Source organism: Dendrobates tinctorius, unplaced genomic scaffold (genome assembly GCF_039654945.1).
Source record: "Dendrobates tinctorius isolate UK_male_01 unplaced genomic scaffold, ASM3965494v1 ptg000057l, whole genome shotgun sequence".
In the NCBI taxonomy this organism is placed as follows: domain Eukaryota; kingdom Metazoa; phylum Chordata; class Amphibia; order Anura; family Dendrobatidae; genus Dendrobates; species Dendrobates tinctorius.
The window spans coordinates 14,705,873-14,723,909 of NW_027361725.1; the positions used below are offsets into that span (position 1 = coordinate 14,705,873).

At 49.6% G+C, this 18,037-nt stretch overlaps 1 protein-coding gene across 1 annotated transcript; it reads left to right on the forward strand.

Annotated features, from left to right (window-relative positions):
• The first annotated feature begins 9 nt into the window (after window positions 1-9).
• On the forward strand, window positions 10-13,547 carry LOC141091958 (uncharacterized). Its single transcript, XM_073577777.1, has 3 exons — window positions 10-356; window positions 7,953-8,119; window positions 10,948-13,547. The coding sequence occupies exons 1-3, from the start codon at window positions 195-197 to the stop codon at window positions 12,443-12,445; spliced, it is 1,827 nt and encodes a 608-aa protein (XP_073433878.1). The 5' UTR covers window positions 10-194; the 3' UTR covers window positions 12,446-13,547.
• Window positions 13,548-18,037: the final 4,490 nt, after the last annotated feature.

The window sequence follows — 18,037 nt, forward strand, 5'->3', positions numbered from 1 at the left end:
GTCGCGTTCAGGCTCACTGCGCATGCGTCTCGGAAGGGACTTCAACGCGCATGCGTGGATTTGCATGGTGCTGCGTAGACGGGCAAGTTTGGAAAGGCTGAGGAAGGAAGGTGTCCGAGGGCAGTGCCAGGTAGTGGGCAGCAGAGTATCAGAGCATCCTAGTGCCAGGCATGCTGTAGGCTGCTGCTCCCCACATGGCTGCCTATCACTGCTGTGTCCCCTGCTGTAACAGTGACTCCAGGTACAATACAGATAAGAAGATCTCATTCCACAGGATCCCAGCCTTCCATGTGGAGCCGCAGAGACACCGGGACTGGCTGAGCCGCATCCGCCGGGAGCCGGGGCCCAGCTTTAAGGTGATTGCCAGAACGTCACTTATATAATGTCCTGCATGTGATATGGAATGTATCTGCTCAGTCTGTGGTGGACCCCAGGGTGACCTGTGAACACGCCCTCCCCTCCTGAGCACCAGGCGGACGATCTCCCCTCTAGATCGGTCTTGTTGCCCCGTTTCCTGGCTCCATTCGAACGTTTTCGTTGCCCTGGTTTCTGGTTCCATGTGATCCCTCTCGTTGCTCCTTGTGATGCGTCGTTTCTCCATGCTCTGGCTTTGTGCGATCCGTCTCGTTGCTCCTTGCGATGCGTCGTTTCTCCATGCTCTGGCTTTGTGCGATCCGTCTCGTTGCTCCTTGTGATGCGTCGTTTCTCCATGCTCTGACTTTGTGCGATCCGTCTCGTTGCTCCTTGCGATGCGTCGTTTCTCCATGCTCTGACTTTGTGCGATCCGTCTCTTTGCTCCTTGTGATGCTTTGTGTGATCCATCTCGTTGCTCCTTGCGATGCGTCGTTTCTCCATGCTCTGGCTTTGTGCGATCCGTCTCGTTGCTCCTTGTGATGCGTCGTTTCTCCATGCTCTGGCTTTGTGCGATCCGTCTCGTTGCTCCTTGCGATGCGTCGTTTCTCCATGCTCTGACTTTGTGCGATCCGTCTCGTTGCTCCTTGCGATGCGTCGTTTCTCCATGCTCTGACTTTGTGCGATCCGTCTCTTTGCTCCTTGTGATGCTTTGTGTGATCCATCTCGTTGCTCCTTGCGATGCGTCGTTTCTCCATGCTCTGGCTTTGTGCGATCCGTCTCGTTGCTCCTTGTGATGCGTCGTTTCTCCATGCTCTGGCTTTGTGCGATCCGTCTCGTTGCTCCTTGCGATGCGTCGTTTCTCCATGCTCTGACTTTGTGCGATCCGTCTCTTTGCTCCTTGTGATGCTTTGTGTGATCCATCTCGTTGCTCCTTGCGATGCGTCGTTTCTCCATGCTCTGGCTTTGTGCGATCCGTCTCGTTGCTCCTTGTGATGCGTCGTTTCTCCATGCTCTGGCTTTGTGCGATCCGTCTCGTTGCTCCTTGTGATGCTTTGTGTGATCCATCTCGTTGCTCCTTGCGATGCGTCGTTTCTCCATGCTCTGGCTTTGTGCGATCCGTCTCGTTGCTCCTTGTGATGCGTCGTTTCTCCATGCTCTGGCTTTGTGCGATCCGTCTCGTTGCTCCTTGTGATGCTTCGTTTCTCCATGTTCTGGTTCCGTGCGATCCGTCTCGTTGCTCCTTGTGATGCGTCGTTTCTCCATGTTCTGGTTCCGTGCGATCCGTCTCGTTGCTCCTTGTGATGCGTCGTTTCTCCATGTTCCGGTTCCGCGCGATCCGTCTCGTTGCTCCTTGTGATGCGTCGTTTCTCCATGCTCTGGCTTTGTGTGATCCGTCTCGTTGCTCCTTGCGATGCGTCGTTTCTCCATGCTCTGGCTTTGTGCGATCCGTCTCGTTGCTCCTTGTGATGCGTCGTTTCTCCATGCTCTGGCTTTGTGTGATCCGTCTCGTTGCTCCTTGTGATGCGTCGTTTCTCCATGCTCTGGCTTTGTGCGATCCGTCTCGTTGCTCCTTGCGATGCGTCCTTTCTCCATGCTCTGGCTTTGTGCGATCCGTCTCGTTGCTCCTTGCGATGCGTCGTTTCTCCATGCTCTGACTTTGTGCGATCCGTCTCGTTGCTCCTTGTGATGCTTTGTGTGATCCATCTCGTTGCTCCTTGCGATGCGTCGTTTCTCCATGCTCTGGCTTTGTGCTATCCGTCTCGTTGCTCCTTGCGATGCGTCGTTTCTCCATGCTCTGGCTTTGTGCGATCCGTCTCGTTGCTCCTTGTGATGCGTCGTTTCTCCATGCTCTGGCTTTGTGCGATCCGTCTCGTTGCTCCTTGCGATGCGTCGTTTCTCCATGCTCTGACTTTGTGCGATCCGTCTCTTTGCTCCTTGTGATGCTTTGTGTGATCCATCTCGTTGCTCCTTGCGATGCGTCGTTTCTCCATGCTCTGGCTTTGTGCGATCCGTCTCGTTGCTCCTTGTGATGCGTCGTTTCTCCATGCTCTGGCTTTGTGCGATCCGTCTCGTTGCTCCTTGTGATGCTTTGTGTGATCCATCTCGTTGCTCCTTGCGATGCGTCGTTTCTCCATGCTCTGGCTTTGTGCGATCCGTCTCGTTGCTCCTTGCGATGCGTCGTTTCTCCATGCTCTGGCTTTGTGCGATCCGTCTCGTTGCTCCTTGTGATGCGTCGTTTCTCCATGCTCTGGCTTTGTGCGATCCGTCTCGTTGCTCCTTGTGATGCTTCGTTTCTCCATGTTCTGGTTCCGTGCGATCCGTCTCGTTGCTCCTTGTGATGCGTCGTTTCTCCATGTTCTGGTTCCGTGCGATCCGTCTCGTTGCTCCTTGTGATGCGTCGTTTCTCCATGTTCCGGTTCCGCGCGATCCGTCTCGTTGCTCCTTGTGATGCGTCGTTTCTCCATGCTCTGGCTTTGTGCGATCCGTCTCGTTGCTCCTTGCGATGCGTCGTTTCTCCATGCTCTGGCTTTGTGCGATCCGTCTCGTTGCTCCTTGGGATGCGTCGTTTCTCCATGCTCTGGCTTTGTGTGATCCGTCTCGTTGCTCCTTGCGATGCGTCGTTTCTCCATGCTCTGGCTTTGTGCGATCCGTCTCGTTGCTCCTTGCGATGCGTCGTTTCTCCATGCTCTGGCTTTGTGCGATCCGTCTCGTTGCTCCTTGCGATGCGTCGTTTCTCCATGCTCTGACTTTGTGCGATCCGTCTCGTTGCTCCTTGTGATGCTTTGTGTGATCCATCTCGTTGCTCCTTGCGATGCGTCGTTTCTCCATGCTCTGGCTTTGTGCGATCCGTCTCGTTGCTCCTTGCGATGCGTCGTTTCTCCATGCTCTGGCTTTGTGCGATCCGTCTCGTTGCTCCTTGTGATGCGTCGTTTCTCCATGCTCTGGCTTTGTGCGATCCGTCTCGTTGCTCCTTGTGATGCTTCGTTTCTCCATGTTCTGGTTCCGTGCGATCCGTCTCGTTGCTCCTTGTGATGCGTCGTTTCTCCATGTTCTGGTTCCGTGCGATCCGTCTCGTTGCTCCTTGTGATGCGTCGTTTCTCCATGTTCTGGTTCCGTGCGATCCGTCTCGTTGCTCCTTGTGATGCGTCGTTTCTCCATGTTCCGGTTCCGCGCGATCCGTCTCGTTGCTCCTTGTGATGCGTCGTTTCTCCATGCTCTGGCTTTGTGTGATCCGTCTCATTGCTCCTTGTGATGCGTCGTTTCTCCATGCTCTGGCTTTGTGCGATCCGTCTCGTTGCTCCTTGCGATGCGTCGTTTCTCCATGCTCTGACTTTGTGCGATCCGTCTCGTTGCTCCTTGTGATGCTTTGTGCGATCCGTCTCGTTGCTCCTTGTGATGCATCGTTTCTCCATGCTCTGGCTTTGTGCGATCCGTCTCGTTGCTCCTTGTGATGCGTCGTTTCTCCATGCTCTGGCTTTGTGCGATCCGTCTCGTTGCTCCTTGCGATGCGTCGTTTCTCCATGCTCTGACTTTGTGCGATCCGTCTCGTTGCTCCTTGTGATGCTTTGTGTGATCCATCTCGTTGCTCCTTGCGATGCGTCGTTTCTCCATGCTCTGGTTTTGTGCGATCCGTCTCGTTGCTCCTTGTGATGCGTCGTTTCTCCATGCTCTGGCTTTGTGCGATCCGTCTCGTTGCTCCTTGTGATGCTTAATTTCTCCATGTTCTGGTTCCATGCGATCCGTCTCGTTGCTCCTTGTGATGCGTCGTTTCTCCATGTTCTGGTTCCGTGCGATCCGTCTCGTTGCTCCTTGTGATGCGTCGATTCTCCATGCTCTGGCTTTGTGCGATCCGTCTCGTTGCTCCTTGTGATGCGTCGTTTCTCCATGTTCTGGTTCCGTGCGATCCGTCTCGTTGCTCCTTGTGATGCGTCGTTTCTCCATCTTCTGGTTCCGTGCGATCCGTCTCGTTGCTCCTTGTGATGCGTCGTTTCTCCATCTTCTGGTTCCGTGCGATCCGTCTCGTTGCTCCTTGTGATGCGTCGTTTCTCCATCTTCTGGTTCCGTGCGATCCGTCTCGTTGCTCCTTGTGATGCGTCGTTTCTCCATGCTCTGGCTTTGTGCGATCCGTCTCGTTGCTCCGTGTGATGCGTCATTTCTCCATGCTCTGGCTTTGTGCGATCCGTCTCGTTGCTCCTTGTGATGCGTCGTTTCTCCATGCTCTGGCTTTGTGCGATCCGTCTTGTTGCTCCTTGTGATGCGTCGTTTCTCCATGCTCTGGCTTTGTGCGATCCGTCTCGTTGCTCCTTGTGATGCGTCGTTTCTCCATGCTCTGGCTTTGTGCGATCCGTCTCGTTGCTCCTTGTGATGCGTCGTTTCTCCATGCTCTGGCTTTGAGCGATCCGTCTCGTTGCTCCTTGTGATGCGTCGTTTCTCCATTCTCTGGCTTTGTGCGATCCGTCTCGTTGCTCCTTGTGATGCGTGTTTCTCCATGCTCTGGCTTTGTGCGATCCGTCTCGTTGCTCCTTGTGATGCGTCGTTTCTCCATTCTCTGGCTTTGTGCGATCCGTCTCGTTGCTCCGTGTGATGCGTCGTTTCTCCATGCTCTGGCTTTGTGCGATCCGTCTCGTTGCTCCTTGTGATGCGTCATTTCTCCATGCTCTGGCTTTGTGCGATCCGTCTCGTTGCTCCTTGTGATGCGTCGTTTCTCCATGCTCTGGCTTTGTGCGATCCGTCTCGTTGCTCCTTGTGATGCGTCGTTTCTCCATGCTCTGGCTTTGTGCGATCCGTCTCGTTGCTCCTTGTGATACGTCGTTTCTCCATGTTCTGGTTCCGTGCGATCCGTCTCGTTGCTCCTTGTGATGCGTCGTTTCTCCATGTTCTGGTTCTGTGCGATCCGTCTCGTTGCTCCTTGTGATGCGTCGTTTCTCCATGCTCTGGCTTTGTGCGATCCGTCTCGTTGCTCCTTGTGATACGTCGTTTCTCCATGTTCTGGTTCCGTGCGATCCGTCTCGTTGCTCCTTGTGATGCGTCGTTTCTCCATGTTCTGGTTCTGTGCGATCCGTCTCGTTGCTCCTTGTGATGCGTCGTTTCTCCATGTTCTGGTTCCGTGCGATCCGTCTCGTTGCTCCTTGTGATGCGTCGTTTCTCCATGCTCTGGCTTTGTGCGATCCGTCTCGTTGCTCCTTGTGATGCGTCGTTTCTCCATGTTCTGGTTCCGTGCGATCCGTCTCGTTGCTCCTTGTGATGCGTCGTTTCTCCATGCTCTGGCTTTGTGCGATCCGTCTCGTTGCTCCTTGTGATGCGTCGTTTCTCCATGTTCTGGTTCCGTGCGATCCGTCTCGTTGCTCCTTGTGATGCGTCGTTTCTCCATGTTCTGGTTCCGTGCGATCCGTCTCGTTGCTCCTTGTGATGCGTCGTTTCTCCATGTTCTGGTTCCGTGCGATCCGTCTCGTTGCTCCTTGTGATGCGTCGTTTCTCCATGTTCTGGTTCCGTGCGATCCGTCTCGTTGCTCCTTGTGATGCGTCGTTTCTCCATGTTCTGGTTCCGTGCGATCCGTCTCGTTGCTCCTTGTGATTCGTCGTTTCTCCATGTTCTGGTTCCGTGCGATCCGTCTCGTTGCTCCTTGTGATGCGTCGTTTCTCCATGCTCTGGCTTTGTGCGATCCGTCTCGTTGCTCCGTGTGATGCGTCGTTTCTCCATGCTCTGGCTTTGTGCGATCCGTCTCGTTGCTCCTTGTGATGCGTCGTTTCTCCTTGTGATGCGTCGTTTCTCCATGCTCTGGCTTTGTGCGATCCGTCTCGTTGCTCCTTGTGATGCGTCGTTTCTCCATGCTCTGGCTTTGTGCGATCCGTCTCGTTGCTCCTTGTGATGCGTCGTTTCTCCATGCTCTGGCTTTGTGCGATCCGTCTCGTTGCTCCTTGTGATGCGTCGTTTCTCCATGCTCTGGCTTTGTGCGATCCGTCTCGTTGCTCCGTGTGATGCGTCGTTTCTCCATGCTCTGGCTTTGTGCGATCCGTCTCGTTGCTCCTTGTGATGCGTAGTTTCTCCATGCTCTGGCTTTGTGCGATGCGTCTCATTGCTCCTTGTGATGCGTCGTTTCTCCATTCTCTGGCTTTGTGCGATCCGTCTCGTTGCTCCTTGTGATGCGTCGTTTCTCCATGTTCTGGTTCCGTGCGATCCGTCTCGTTGCTCCTTGTGATGCGTCGTTTTTCCATGTTCTGGTTCCGTGCGATCCGTCTCGTTGCTCCTTGTGATGCGTCGTTTCTCCATGTTCTGGTTCCGTGCGATCCGTCTCGTTGCTCCTTGTGATGCGTCGTTTCTCCATGTTCTGGTTCCGTGCGATCCGTCTCGTTGCTCCTTGTGATGCGTCGTTTCTCCATGTTCTGGTTCCGTGCGATCTGTCTCGTTGCTCCTTGTGATGCGTCGTTTCTCCATGTTCTGGTTCCGTGCGATCCGTCTCGTTGCTCCTTGTGATGCGTCGTTTCTCCATGCTCTGGCTTTGTGCGATCCGTCTCGTTGCTCCGTGTGATGCATCGTTTCTCCATTCTCTGGCTTTGTGCGATCCGTCTCGTTGCTCCGTGTGATGCTTTGTTTCTTCATTCTCCGGCTTTGTGCGATCCGTTTCGTTGCTCCTTGTGATGCTTCGTTTCTCAATTCTCTGGCTTTGTGCGATCCGTTTCGTTGCTCCTTGTGATGCTTCGTTTCTCCATTCTCTGGCTTTGTGCGATCCGTCTCGTTGCTCCTTGTGATGCGTCGTTTCTCCATGCTCTGGCTTTGTGCGATCCGTCTCGTTGCTCCTTGTGATGCGTCGTTTCTCCATGTTCTGGTTCCGTGCGATGCGTCTCGTTGCTCCTTGTGATGCGTCGTTTCTTCATTCTCTGGCCTTGTGCGATCCGTCTCGTTGCTCCTTGTGATGCGTCGTTTCTCCATGTTCTGGTTCCGTGCGATCCGTCTCGTTGCTCCTTGTGATGCATCGTTTCTCCATGCTCTGGCTTTGTGCGATCCGTCTCGTTGCTCCTTGTGATGCTTTGTTTCTTCATTCTCTGGCTTTGTGCGATCCGTCTCGTTGCTCCTTGTGATGCTTTGTTTCTTCATTCTCTGGCTTTGTGCGATCCGTCTCGTTGCTCCTTGTGATGCTTCGTTTCTCCATTCTCTGGCTTTGTGCGATCCGTCTCGTTGCTCCTTGTGATGCGTGTGATATGTGTCGCCCTGTTTTCTGGCTCCATGCATTCTGTCTCAGTGGACAATCTTCTGGCGCTGTGCTATCCTTGCAGCCCCGATTTCTGGCTCTATGTGGTCCATCTCGTTGCCCCATGTTCTGGCTCTGTGCAATCTGTCTTATTGCCTCATACGATCCATCCCATTCATTTTTCTGGCTACGTACGATCCACCACTTTGCCCCGTTTTCTGGTTCCGTGCAATCCATCTCTTTCAGTTTTCTAGCTCCGTACAATCTGTCTTGCCCCGTTTTCTGGCTCTGTACGATTGGTCTTGTTGCTCCTTGTGAGCTGTCTCGCCACGTTTTGTGGCTCCATCCATTCCTTCTCGTTGCCCCATTTTCTGGCTCCGTGCAATCCTTCTTATCTTCTCATTTCAGATCTCCAGCTGCACCAGAGTTTGCTCCAAACACTTTCTCCCGTCTGATTTTATGAGGACATTGACAGGAAAAAGGAATCTCCAGCCATACAGTGTGCCGTGCATCTTCCAGTGGTCCACAGAAGACGTGACCCCGGAGCAGATGTCTGTCCAAAAGAGGAATTCTGGGTAAATTGTAGCCTTATGTGCCAAATGATTGGGCGAACATTTAATATATGGTTGACTGAGCCGGCCCCTGCAGTAGCTGCTCTTACCGTGTAGGCCAAATGGGGTGGTCCTCGAAGACTCTTTGCCTCTTGTTTTTGGTTATATTGGATGATTATCAGCAGTGTCTCCACTGCATAGCTCTGCCATATGCTTCTTTAAAGACATTTAGGGGCACCCTGTAGATTGTTTAACCCTTATATCATGCAATATAGGTATTTTATTTATAGGAAAGCAAAGGGACAGAAACAAAATGACTTTTTTGGCCAACGTTATGGGCATAGGGGCCAAGGTACGCACTGTAGGGGATTAGCCAAAAATGAGAAGAGAATATAGTTTAAAGGGAATCTGTCACCCCATTTTTCGACTATCAGCTGCTGACACCGCCATCAGGGGCTTATCTACAGCATTCTGTAATGCTGTAGATAAGCCCCCGATGTAACATGAAAAATAAGAAAAACGAGTTATATTATACTCACCGGGGGGCGGTCCGGTCTTGTTCCGATGGGTGTCGCCGTCCGGCGCCTCCCATCTTGTAGTGGTGACGTCCTCTTCTTTGCTTCCCGTCGTGGCTCCTGTACAGACGTACTGCTCTGCCCTGTTGAAGGCAGAGTAAAGTACTGCAGTGCGCAGGCGCCGGACCTCTCTGACCTGGTCCGGTGCCTGCACACTGCAGTACTCTGCTCTGCCCTCAACAGGGCAGTGCAGTACGCCCGCGCCGGAGCCACGAAAGGAAGCAAAGAAGAGGACGTCATTGTTAGAAGATGGGAGGCGCCGGGCCGGACCGCTACACCCATCGGACCCGAACCGGACCGCAGCTGGGTGAGTATAATCTAAGGGTACCGTTACACCTAGCGACTCACCAGCGATCCCGACCAGCGATGTGACGCGGTCAGGATCGCTGGGTGGTCGCTAGTGAGCTGCCACTCAGGCAGATCTCACCAGCGACATCTCTGGGGACGGGGATCGCTACTTACCTGTCAGACGCGGCGATCCTGCGTCCTCCCGCCCGGCTCCACGCGTCGCTCGTCGTCACAGCAGGAAGCGCCGCAGGAAGTGGACGACGAGAAATGATCCAGCAGCTTCTCGCGCGATCAGCGATAACCAGCGGGGGAGCCGGTCGGAGGTAAGTATCACATGCAGCGATATCGCTAGTAATATCGCTGTAACGTCACAAAATCGGTGACTTTACAGCGATATTGCTAGCGATATCGCAGTGTGTAACGGGGGCTTTACTCATTTTTCTTATCTTTCAGGTTACATTGGGGGCTTATCTACGGCATTACAGAATGCTGTAGATAAGCCCCTGATGGCGGTGCCGGCAGCTGATAGTCGAAAAATGGGGTGACAGATTCCCTTTAAGATATCCATATACCTTACAGTGGGTGTCAAAGTCTAGAAAATATGGTTGCTTTCAAAAACAGCACCACCCTGTTGACCATGTGTTGTGTGGTATTGGAGATGAACCCAGTTGAAGTGAATGGAGCAGAGCTGCTGACACAATCCATGGTCAGGGGTTGTGCTCTTTCTGATAGAAAGCCGCCATGTTTTCTTCTTCTTCAACTTTTGGACCTCCCCTTTAATAAAGCACAAAGGTTATCCTTCCAAGAAGAGTGTAGCCAAATTAGCCTTTCTCGCTTAAAGCTGGGTAACAGTATGACCGCCTGTGCACTTCTCACCAGACTTATTAATCAACTGGAAAATGTGGATATATATTGTGATCAATTAATATTGATTATCAACAACCCTCATATTCCAGAGCGCACATCCTGGACTGTTCGGCACTCCAGGGGTAATCCCACTAATCAGGCTAAAACTCAATTGCACCGTCGAGTTCCTACCAGTCATTGCTGTAATGAGCCACTTATAGGCTCTTTTACATGGCCCATCATTGGAGACTGGGGTCAAACTATTGTTAAAATACTTAATCGACCCCTATTTCGTTAGCACATCATCCTCCATTCACACGAGCTGTGCCACCAATAACATCATTTTTTGGCTGAATAAAATATTATCAGCTGATCCGTACCATCTTCATACAGGCCAGTGATCGGGCAGGAGCGTTCTTATGAACCCTTATCCAGCCGATTTTCAACCTCTGTGACAACAAATCCTTTTAGTGGGGTAATTCCCAAGATAATGAGTTCTACCCTAAAAAGACCCAGTGGTCGGACCCCCTCCCCCCCTACGATCTTGAGAACAGGGCTCTGAATTTACGTACTGCAGTGCTCCACCTTGAATAGAGCAGAGGTGAGCTCGGCCACTCCACCATTCATTGTATATAGGAATGACAAATGGGCGTTCTCTGGAAAGCCCAGTCAATTAATGGAGCAGAGGTCGCGCCCCGTGCACCTTTCTACAAAAATGAAGAGAGGGTTGGAATTGGAATCGTGTTCGTTCTGAATGACACCTCTCAATCTAACAGTCCTCTGGCAACTTATCAGAAACCCACAATCGCATCATTCGATAGTTGGGTAGGCACATGGAACGACAACCCTCTCCCTGTCATTTAAGAGGTTATCTGGAACGAACTCAGCTCCACTCGCTACTGTTAGAGGCAGATGCTGGCTGTGTAGCACAGCCAGCATCTGCCAGATTTTGTTTTGGTGCAGCTCTTATGTCCATATACTTGGGGACACGACAATGGATTTATCGGTACGTCCAATGTCGGGAAGATGTTAGACCCAAGTGCGTGTGTGATATGGACACCATGTCCATGTGTAGTTATGGAAAATATTTAATGGTTGTGATAAAACTGATGTCTTTCTTTTTTGTTTCTATCATGTTGCCAGGAGCAGTAAAAACATGCATCAACCCATCTTGCCTTCACAACCACAAGTACAAAAGTATAAATCCTCCCACCCGCTAGAGATGACTGCTTCAATACTGGACCACTGCTACGACTTACCCCCCATGACCGATACGGAAATGCTGCACGCAGCCCGTGAGGAGATCGCTAGATTACAGCAACGCAACGCTGCCCTGGAGAAGAATCTCTTCTTTCTGGAGCGATTTTCAACAGACTCAAACCTTATCCACTTTTATACCGGATTTAAGGATTATTCCACTTTAAAAGTAGTTTTCTCAACCCTGACTGATACAGAGGAAAGTTCGGAAAAGTGGAGGCAATGCCAAGAAGAAGGGGATATGACCATCAACAAGGAGGCGTCAGCAGAATTGGAGGCCATGCCGCAGATCGACCAGTTCTTCTTATTTTTGTGCAAAGTCCGTCAGGGATTCCACGATCAGGATCTAGCTGTTAGGTTCAATATCTCTCAGACCAGAGTTGCCAGTATTGTAATTACATGGGCTCACTATTTGTATCTGGTCCTTAGTGAAATACCCCTTTGGCGGAGTCGGGAAACTGGTTGCCAGGACGTGCCAGAATGCTTTAAGGCTTCATATCCACGTGCCCGAGTGACTTTACATTGTGCAGAAGTTAAGGTGCAGACAAGCAACACTGAAAGCGTACGTTCTCCAATATCTTATAACCGTGTCATTTACAAAGGCCTGCTTGGAATAGCCCCCCATGGAGCTGTCATATTTATAAGCCCACTCTATTCCGGGTGTGCATCAAAAAGAGAGATCATTAAGTCGTCGGGCATATTGGAATTGTTGGAATCTGGGGATTGGGTGGTCACTGAGAAGGATTTCCTCATTCAAGATTTGGTAGAATCCGTTGGTGCTTTTGTGGTCATCCCTCCCATTATTACAACCGCCACCCTCCCTAGGGAGTGCCACGATGCAACGGTCATGTTAAACCAGCCCCCAACTGAACAGAACGCCATGATCATCCTTGCGTCCACGAACGACGAGGGACAGGAGACCTTGGTGGTGACTTCACCAGGAGTAGAAGAAGTAGTTGTGGAACTGGAGCAGTCGGCTGGAGAGATGGATGTGGTTGAGGAAGTTGTGACGGAGGAGAAATTAGTGGAGGAGGTGGTGACCACCACGGAAAACATGGAAGACGAGGTTTCTGCAGATCACACTGGAGCGGAAATGAGAGACTCTGGCATAAATCATGAGATTATTATAAAGGGTGCACATTACGGCCTGGAGGAGCTGAAGAGGTGTGTGGCACACATGGAGAAGGCCAATGAGGAAGAGTCTGGACTCGACAAAGACATTAATTCTCTCGCTCGGCTAAGAATTTGTATTAACCAAGACATAGAGCGGGTCCGCCAATATCACCTGTTTGATAATGTTTTGCCATATGCTTTAGGTGGCATAGCCAATCAGTTATGGGCCGTGTGTGCCATGCTGACTAATATCAACGGGTCCCTGAGCTAAAAATGTGAATTGTGGTTGTAGTATGAGGGAATCTGACAGCAGAATGACCACCTTCAATAGGAACATGTCAAACTAAGACGTTCTCCAAGGTGCCAATGGGGAAGGGGGGATGAGGGGACTAAATTTGTTTGACAATCCCTCAGAGCTCCTGCTGATGTGCCAACAGCCCCTGTAAACACCTTTAAAGGAGCAGTAGTGTGGTGTGTGAGTGGTAGGATTCCTACCGCCAGGACTTCAAATCATCAGTGTAAAGGAACAGCAACACTCCCTGGCCTCTAGGTTACTTCTGTGGGAATCCATCTTCTAACAATAGAGAGGCTACAGGGCAGCATCTTAATTTTCCTAGTCACCAGTCGTGTAGGAGACTGCAGCAGAATGGGGCTGTGCAGTAGTTGGGATGCAGTGCTAAGCCCATCATTTATGGTCCCTTTATTCTCAAGCAATATGCCTGGATTTTAGCAAGTCGGAATCCCCCTTTAGCTACAGTACTAACAAGGATGTTGCCGCATCCTGTACTGCAGCTTTCTAGTAAGTGTCACTGGTGGTGGAAGACCACTGATGGAAAGCACAACTCCCATTGCTGTGACCCTCAGTAATCAGCTGTCTGCCAGGGAGACAAAGCAGCAAGTGTTTCATTTATTTTGTATGTAGCACCAACACAGGGGCAAAGGAGCATCACACGATTCCATGTCAAGTACAGATGCAGGAGATAAGATCTTTGTATCTGCTTTGATTAGGGTCCTGAACGGTCGGACCCCCTCTATTCAATACGAACACTCTGCAGTATATAAAGCAGAAATCCTTTTAAGATTCACTTTCCACGTACTGTGAAACTGGTCTTTCTTTGAGGAAATGTCCTCTTTGTTTATATAAATGGGGGATTCAACAGCTCATGCTTTATTGCTATTATTTATAGATGTGCTGCAGAATATTTTGTGTATTTTTTTGTTGTTGCTGTTACTATGCAACTTTGCATGAATTTCACAATATTCTCAGTCAACCGACTCTAATATTCTGTGATCTCCCGACAGATCTTTATTTTTTAAGACTCATCCTTGTTGTAGCTTGAAAATTAAAATTTTACCATCTGGATAAAACCTCAGTGGTCTCCAGGCATTCTCTCTTTTCTGCTTAATGAAATACATGGGGAGGATTATGTTGGAGCAAGCCTCCCTTTATGGGAGGGGGGATGTGTCATAGCTGGTGCAAGTGAAATAATGAGCATAATCGTGACCCAGTAGCCACAGCCCCCCCAAATAGTGGTGCTGACCCTGTATGGAATACCTTAAGTCTGTTTATAGAACCGAGGTGGAAAGATGGCATGTGACAGCCATGATGCAGCTTGCCTTAGGTATTCCTGCTATTCGATTTAGTCATCACTCCACCAAGCAACATCTCGATCAGTGTGGAAATCTGCTACATTATGCTAAAAGTTTCATGCAAAAATGTGCCCACACATCGGGGAGAAATGTTCATGTTCTCAATGGGGAAAGTGGAATTGGCCACTGCCAGATTCCTCAGCTAATTTACCTAATAAACAAATGGATCACCATGCCCAATGCTTCTATCCCCTGACAACATCTCTCTGGGAAGATTACAAAGCCACGTCCACATTAGGGTTAGGTTTTACCTACTTTACTGTGCATGGAGGTATTAATGTGGTTTATTAAACCATTGTAAAGGGTGTGAGCAATGAGGAAACTTCATAATTTGCACACTGTTAGGAGTTCTCTGTTCCTGTGCGATCACATGTAGTCATGTGACTACCAGCTCTTTACTCTGGACTGTAGCAGGAAGTAGAGACTTCTGGTCTGTGTGGTGATAGCAACTACCTGGCAATCAAGCACCACCCTACAAGCAGGACGCTCGGCTCAGCTAGCAGCCGCATGCTCTGAATGATGTAATAAGGGTGTGGTTAGTCCAAGCAAGCAGGAGGCAGGGCTCAAGCATGCTCTGAGTGGTGGGTGGTGTAATAAGGGTGTGGCCAGTACAGTACTGGATGCGGGGCTCAGCTAGCAGCATCATGCTCTAAATGGTGATGTAATAAGGGTGTGGCCAGTACAGTACTGGATGCAGGGCTCAGCTAGCAGCCGCATGCTCTGAATGATGTAATAAGGGTGTAGTTAGTACAAGCAAGCAGGAGGCAGGGCGTAGCTAGCAACTGCATGCTCTGAATGATGTAATAAGGGTGTGGTTAGTCCAAGCAAGCAGGAGGCAGGGCTCAAGCATGCTCTGAGTGGTGGGTGGTGTAATAAGGGTGTGGCCAGTATAGTACTGGAGAGTGCAGCTCACCTAGCAGCATCAGGCTCTGAATGGCCATATAATAAGGGTGTGGTCAGTACAGTACTGGAGGTGGGGCTCAGCTAGCAGCATCACGCTCTGAATGGTGATGCAATAAGGATAACGCCAGTACAGTACTGGAGGTGGGGCTCAACTAGCAGCAGCATGCTCTGAATGGTGATGTAATAAGGGTGTGGCCAGTACAGTAAGGGAGGCAGGGCTCAGCTAGCAGCAGCATGATCTGAATGGTGATGTAATAAGGGTGTGGCCAGTACAGTACTGGAGGTGGGGCTCAGCTAGAAGCAGCATGCCCTGAATGATGTTGTAATAGGGGGATGGCCAGTACAGTACTGGAGGTGGGGCTCAGCTAGCAGCATCATGCTCTGAACGGTGATGTAATAAGGGTGTGGCCAGTACAGTACTGGAGGCAGGGCTCAGCTAGCAGCAGCATGATCTGAATGGTGTTGTAATAAGGGTGTGGCCAGTACAGTACTGGATGTGGGGCTCAGCTAGCAGTAGCATTCTCTGAATGGTAACATAAGGGTGTGGCCAGTACAGTACTGGAGGCGGGGCTCAGCTAGCAGCATCACGCTCTGAATGGTGATGTAATAAGGGTGTGGCCAGTACAGTACTGGATGTGGGGCTCAGCTAGCAGTAGCATTCTCTGAATTGTAACATAGGGTGTGGCCAGTACAGTACTGGAGGTGGGGCTCAGCTAGCAGTAGCATTCTCTGAATTGTAACATACGGGTGTGGCCAGTACAGTACTGGAGGTGGGGCTCAGCTAGCAGCATCACGCTCTGAATGGTGATGTAATAAGGGTGTGGCCAGTACAGTACTGGATGTGGGGCTCAGCTAGCAGTAGCATTCTCTGAATTGTAACATAGGGTGTGGCCAGTACAGTACTGGAGGTGGGGCTCAGCTAGCAGTAGCATTCTCTGAATGGTAACATAAGGGTGTGGCCAGTACAGTACTGGAGGCGGGGCTCAGCTAGCAGCAGCATGCTCTGAATGGTGATGTAATAAGGGTGTGGCCAGTACAGTACTGGAGGTGGGGCTCAGCTAGCAGTATCATGCTCTGAATGGTGATGTATTAAGGGTGTGGCCAGTACAATACTGGAGGCGGGGCTCAGCTAGCAGCAACATGCTCTGAATTGTGATGTAATAAGGGTGTGGCCAGTTTTGAGTCCCAAAAATCGGAATAAAAAGCGATCAAAAAATGTCACGTGCCCGAAAATGGTACCAATAAAAACGTCACCTCGTCCCTCAAAAAATAAGACCTCACATGACTCAGTGGGTCAAAATACGGATAAATTATAGCTCTCAATATGTGGTGATGCAAAAACTATTTTTACAATAAAAAAAGCATCTTTTAGCGTGTGACAGCTGCCAAATATAAAAACCGCCATAAATAGTAAATCAACCCCCCGTTATCACCCCCCTTAGTTAGGGAAAAATAATAAAATTAAAAGAAAATGTATTTATTTCCATTTTCCCGTTAGGGCTAGGGGTGTGTTGGGGTTAGGGTTGGAGTTAGAATTGGGGGGGGGTTTCCACTGTTTGGGCACATCAGGTGCTCTCCAAATGCAACATGGCGTCTGATCTCAATTCCAGCCAATTCTGCGTTGAAAAAGTCAAATGGTGCTCCTTCCCTTCCAAGCTCTGCCATGCGCCAAAACAGTGTTTTGCCCCCACATATGGGGTATCAGCCTACTCAGGACAAATTGCCAAACAACTTTTGGGGTCCAATTTCTCCTGTTACCCTTAGGAAAATAAAAAATTGGGGGCAAAAATATCATTTTTGTGGGGAAAAAATATAATTTTTTTATTTTCACGCCTGGGCGTTATAAACTACTGTGAAGCCCTTGGGGGTTCAAAGTGCTCACCACACATCTAGGTAAGTTCCTTAGGGGGTCTAGTTTCCAAAATGGTGTCATTTCTGGGGGGTTTCCACTGCTTAGGTACATCAGGGGCTCTCCAAAGGCAACATGACACCCACAGACCATTCCATCAAAGTCTGCATTCCAAAACGTCACTACTTCCCTTCCGAGCCCCGACGTGTGCCCATACAGTAGTTTTCTCCCACATATGGGGTATCAGTGTACTCAGGACAAATTGGACAACTTTTGGGGTCCAATTTCTCCTGGTACCCTTGGGAAAATAATAAAATGGGGACTAAATGATCATGTTTGTGGATAAAATACGATTTTTTTATTTTCACGCCCGGGCGTTGTGAAGCACTGGGGGAGTTCAAAGTGCTCACCACACATCTAGATAATTTCCTTAGGGGGTCTAGTTTCCAAAATGGGGTCACTTGTGGGAGGATTCCACTGTTTAGATACATCAGGGGCTTTCCAAACGCGACATGGTGTCCGATCTCAATTCCAGCCAAAAAAAGTCAAATGGCGCTGCTTCCCCTCCGTGCTCTGCCATGCGTCCAAATAGTCGTTTACACCCACATATGGGGTATCAGTGTACTCAGGACAAATTGCACAATAACTTTTAGGGTCCTGTTACCCTTGGGAAAATAAAAATTGTGGGTGAAAAGATCATTTTTGTGGAAAAAATAAGATTTTTTAATTGTATCGCTCTGTGAAGCCCTTGTGGGTTCAAAGTTCTCACCACATATCTAGATAAGTTCCTTGGGGGGTCTAGTTTCCAAAATGGGGTCACTTGTGTGGGGTTTCCACTGTTTAGGTACATCAGGGGCTCTCCAAACGTGACATGGCGTCCGATCAGAATTCCAGCCAATTTTGCATTGAAAAAGTCAAACGGCGATCCTTCCCTTCTGAGCTCTGCCATGCACCAAAACAGTGGTTCCCCCCCACATATCAGGTATCAGCGTACTCAGGACAAATTGCACAATAACTTTTCAAGTCCAATTTCTCCTTTTACCCTTGGTAAAATAAAAAAAAATTGAACCTGAATTATTTTTTTGTGAAAAAAAGTTCAATGTTCATTTATTTTTTTTAAATATTCAAAAAATTCCTGTGAAGCACCTGAAGAGTTAATAAACTTCTTGAATGTGGTTTTGAGCACCTTAAGGGGGGCAGTTTTTAGAATGGTGTCAGTTTCAGGTATTTTCTATCATATAGACCCCTCAAAGTGACTTCAAATGTGATGTGGTCCGTAAAAATAAAATGGTGTTGTAAAAATGAGAAATCGCTGGTCAACTTTTAACCCTTATAACTTCCTAACAAAAAAAAATTTTGGTTCCAAAATTGTGCTGATGTAAACATGTGGGAAATGTTACTTAAGTTTTTTGTGTGCCCTATCTCTGTGATTTAAGGACATAAAAATTCAAAGTTGGAAAT

Bases quoted from the DNA above. Each gene is read 5' to 3' on its own strand.
- LOC141091958 (XM_073577777.1), top strand. From the start codon at position 195: ATGGCTGCCTATCACTGCTGTGTCCCCTGCTGTAACAGTGACTCCAGG. The intron at 357-7,952 runs GTGATTGCCAGA...TTCTCATTTCAG, and splicing joins AGCCGGGGCCCAGCTTTAAG to ATCTCCAGCTGCACCAGAGT. The intron at 8,120-10,947 runs GTAAATTGTAGC...TCATGTTGCCAG, and splicing joins GTCCAAAAGAGGAATTCTGG to GAGCAGTAAAAACATGCATC.